General features: G+C 38.2%; 1 protein-coding gene across 1 annotated transcript; it reads right to left on the reverse strand.

Annotated features, from left to right (window-relative positions):
• Nucleotides 1-602: 602 nt before the first annotated feature.
• Nucleotides 603-1,137, reverse strand: LOC130836804 (40S ribosomal protein S24-like). Its single transcript, XM_057709368.1, has one exon. The coding sequence runs from the start codon at nucleotides 1,093-1,095 to the stop codon at nucleotides 703-705; it is 393 nt and encodes a 130-aa protein (XP_057565351.1). The 5' UTR covers nucleotides 1,096-1,137; the 3' UTR covers nucleotides 603-702.
• Between the last annotated feature and the right edge of the window lie 2,531 nt (nucleotides 1,138-3,668).

Here is a 3,668-nt window from a genome sequence, read left to right on the forward strand (position 1 = left end):
TGCTATAATTTGGAAGAGTTAGAGAAGGATATGTGTTAGCTCTTCTCTAAATGTTTGATAGAATTCTCCTGTGAATCCATCTGGCCCTGGTCTTATGTTTGTTGGGAGATTTTTAACCACAGTCTCAATTTCCATACTTGTGATTGGTTGTCCATGTGTTCTATTTCTTCCTGGTTCAGCCTTGGAAGACTGTACTTTTCTAAGAATTTATCTATTTCTTCTAGGTTATCCAATTTATTGGCATATAGTTGTTTGTAGTAGTCTCTCATGATCTTCTGTATTTCTGTAGTGTCAGTTGTTACTTCTCCTTTTTTATTTCTAATTCTGTTGATTTGCATCTTCTCCCTTTTTTTCCTGATAAGTTTGGCTAATGGTTTATCAATTTTGTTTATCTTCTCGAAGAACCAGTGTTTAGTTTTATTGACCTTTGCTATTTTTTCCTTCATTTCTTTTTCATTTATTTCTGATCTGATCCTTATGATCTCTTTCCTTCTGCTCACTTTGGGGTTTCTTTGTTCTTCTGTCTCTAATTGTTTTAGGTGTAAGGTTAGGTTGTTTCTTTGATATTTTTCTTTTTTCTTTTTTTTTTTTTTTTTCATGTCAAAGGTCTTAGTTTATTAACTCTCTCATGAAAAACCTGCACAATCACCACAGATACAGTCACTGCAGAATCTTTACTCCTTCTGTTGTCCAATCTCCAGCTCACTTTTTGCCAGCACCAACATTGGCCTTTGCGGTCCCCCTGGCTTTCTTCATTCTGTTCTTGCGTTCCTTTCGCTGTTTTCTTGAGGTCTTTTTCTTCTCATACAGGCCATGTCTTGCAAGCCTATGTTTGGGCTCATTCTTCTTCGCGTAATCCAAGGAATCATAAATCATGCCAAAGCCAGTTGTCTTGCCACCACCAAAATGGGTTCTGAATCCAAATACAAAGATGACATCTGGTGTGGTCTTGTACATTTTGGCTAGTTTTTCCCGAATTTCTGTCTTAGGTACTGTTGCCTTCCCAGGGTGAAGGACATCGATGACCATTTGTTTCCGCTGAAGTAGTCGGTTGGTCATGAACTTCCTGGTCTGGATAGTTACTGTGTCATTCATGATGGCGGCTGATCTTCAAGCAGCCAGGAAGGAAAAGAGCTCTTGTTTCTTGAGATAGGACTGTATCGCTCTAAACTTCCCTCTTACAGCTGCTTTTGCTATGTCCCATAGGTTTTGGGTCCTTGTCTTTTCATTGTCATTTGTTTCTAGGTATTTTTTTATTTCCTCTTTGATTTCTTTAGTGATTTCTTGGTTGTTTAATAGCATATTGTTTAGTCTCATTGTGGTTGTATTTTTTACATTTTTTTCCTATAATTGATATCTAGTCTCATGGCATTGTGGTCAGAGAAAATGCTTGATACGATTTCACTTTTCTTGAATTTACCAAGACTTGATTTGTGACCCAAGATGTGATCTAGCCTAGAGAATGTTCCGTGTGCTCATGAGAAGAAAGTGTATTCTTTCGTTTTTGGATGGAATGTCCTATAAAAATCAATTAAGTCGAGACATCTAATGTGTCATTTAAAGCTTGTGTGTCCTTATTTGTTTTCTGTTTGGATGATCTGTCCATTGATGAAAGTGGGGTGTTCACGTCTCCCACTATTATTGTGTTACTGTCAATTTCCCCTTTTATGGCTGTTAGCATTTGCCTTATGTATTCAGGAGCTCCTATGTTGGGGGCATAGATATTTACCATTGTGATATGGTCTTCTTGGATGGATCCCTTGATCATTATGTAGTGTCCTTCCTTGTCTCTTGTAATAGTCTTTACTTTCAAGTCTAATTTGTCTGATATGAGTATTGCTACTCCAGCTTTCTTTTGACTTCCATTTGCATGGAATATCTTTTTCCATCCCTTTACTTTCAATCTAAATGTGTCTCTTGGTCTGAAGTGGGTTTCTTGTAGACAGCATGTGTAAGGGTTTTGTTTTTGTATCCATTCAGCCAGTCTGTGTCTTTTGGTTGGAGCATTTAATCCATTTACATTTAAGGTGATTATTGACATGTATGTCCCTATTACCATTTTCTTAATTGTTTTGGGTTTGTTTTTGTAGGTCTTTTCTTTCTCTTGTGTTTCCTGCTTAGAAAATTTCCTTTAGCACTTGTTGTAAGGCTGGCTTGGTGGTGCTGAATTCTCTTAACTTTTGCTTGTCTGGAAAGCTTTTGATTTCTCCATTGAATCTGAATGAGATTCTTGCTGGGTAGAGTATTCTTGGCTGTAGGTTTTTCTCTCTCAGAACTTTCAGTATATCCTGCCATTCCCTTCTGGCCTGCAGAGTTTCTGCAGAAAGATCAGCTGTTATCCTTATGGGTTTTCCCTTACATGTTATTTGTTGCTTTTCTCTTGCTGCTTTTAATATTTTTTCTTTGTGTTTAATTGTCGTTAGTTTGATTAACATGTGCCTCTGTGTATTTCTCCTTGGGTTTATTCTGTATGGGACTCTCTGTGCTACTTGGACTTGGCTAATTATTTCCTTTCCCATGTTGGGGAAGTTTTCCACTATAACCTCTTCAAATATTTTCTTCTTTTTTCTCCTTCTGGAATGCCTGTGATTTGAATGTTGGCATACTTAATGTTGTCACCAAGGTCTCTGAGACTGTCTTCCATTCTTTTTATTCTTTTTTCTCTTTCCTGCTCTGTGGCAGTTATTTCCCCCATTCTATCTTCCAACTCACTTATTTGTTCTTCTGCCTCAGTTATTCTGCTGTTTATAGCATCTAGAGTATTTTTAATTTTGGTTATTTTGTTATCTATTACTGTTTGTTTGCTCTTTAGTTCTTCTGAGTTCTTATTAACTGTTTTATTTTCTCTATTTTGTTCTCAAGATTTTGGATCATCTTTACTGTCATTACTCTGAATTCTTTTTCAGGCAGTTTTCCTATTTCCTCTTCATTTATTTGGTCTTGTATATTTTTACCTCATTCCTTCATCTACGACATATTTTTTTGTCGTCTCATTTTCCCCTCACTTTTGATGGACAAGATTGTGTTCCTGTCCTGCTGGGTGTTTGGTCTGAGGCTTCAAGCACTGGAGTTTGTAGGCTGTTGAGTATAGCTGGATCTTGGTGTTGATTTGAGAACCTCTGGGAGACCTCACTGTAAGGAATACTCCCTGGGAACTGGGTTTCCCTATTAGTCCAATGTTTTGGACTCAGAGCTCACACCTCAGGAGCTCAGGCCTGACACTGGGCTTGTGTATCAAGATCTCACAAGCTGTGTGAAGCAGGGAAAATGAAAAAAAAAATTTTTAAAAAAGTAGGAGAACAGCAGAACAATAGCAAGATAAAAAAATACAATAATAGGAAACTTATCAGATGTGTTAGAAAAAATTTTAAAAAAAAAGATGGAGCAACAACTGGAAGGTAGAACAACTGCAATAGCCTAATTGAGGAGGTGGGGAGAAGAAAAAAAAGAAAAAGAAAAAAGAAAAAAAAAAGCGAGGCTAGGCCTTGGCTGTGGTGACAGAGCTTAGACAAAGGCAGGGGTGGGGGGGACATTAGGCCATGGGCAGGGCCTACGCTTAGAAAAGGCCCTGGGCGTGGTGGGGAATGGGGCTTAGACCCAATGAGACAGAGGGGCCCAGGAATGCCTCTGGTCCTGGAAGCAAAGGACCAGGTCAAGGTACCCAGTGG

The sequence above is a fragment of the Hippopotamus amphibius genome, chromosome 15 (assembly GCF_030028045.1).
Source record: "Hippopotamus amphibius kiboko isolate mHipAmp2 chromosome 15, mHipAmp2.hap2, whole genome shotgun sequence".
Classification (NCBI taxonomy): domain Eukaryota; kingdom Metazoa; phylum Chordata; class Mammalia; order Artiodactyla; family Hippopotamidae; genus Hippopotamus; species Hippopotamus amphibius.

Excerpts from the sequence above, each read along its gene's own strand:
- LOC130836804 (XM_057709368.1), bottom strand. The coding sequence starts at position 1,095 with ATGAATGACACAGTAACTATCCAGACCAGGAAGTTCATGACCAACCGA.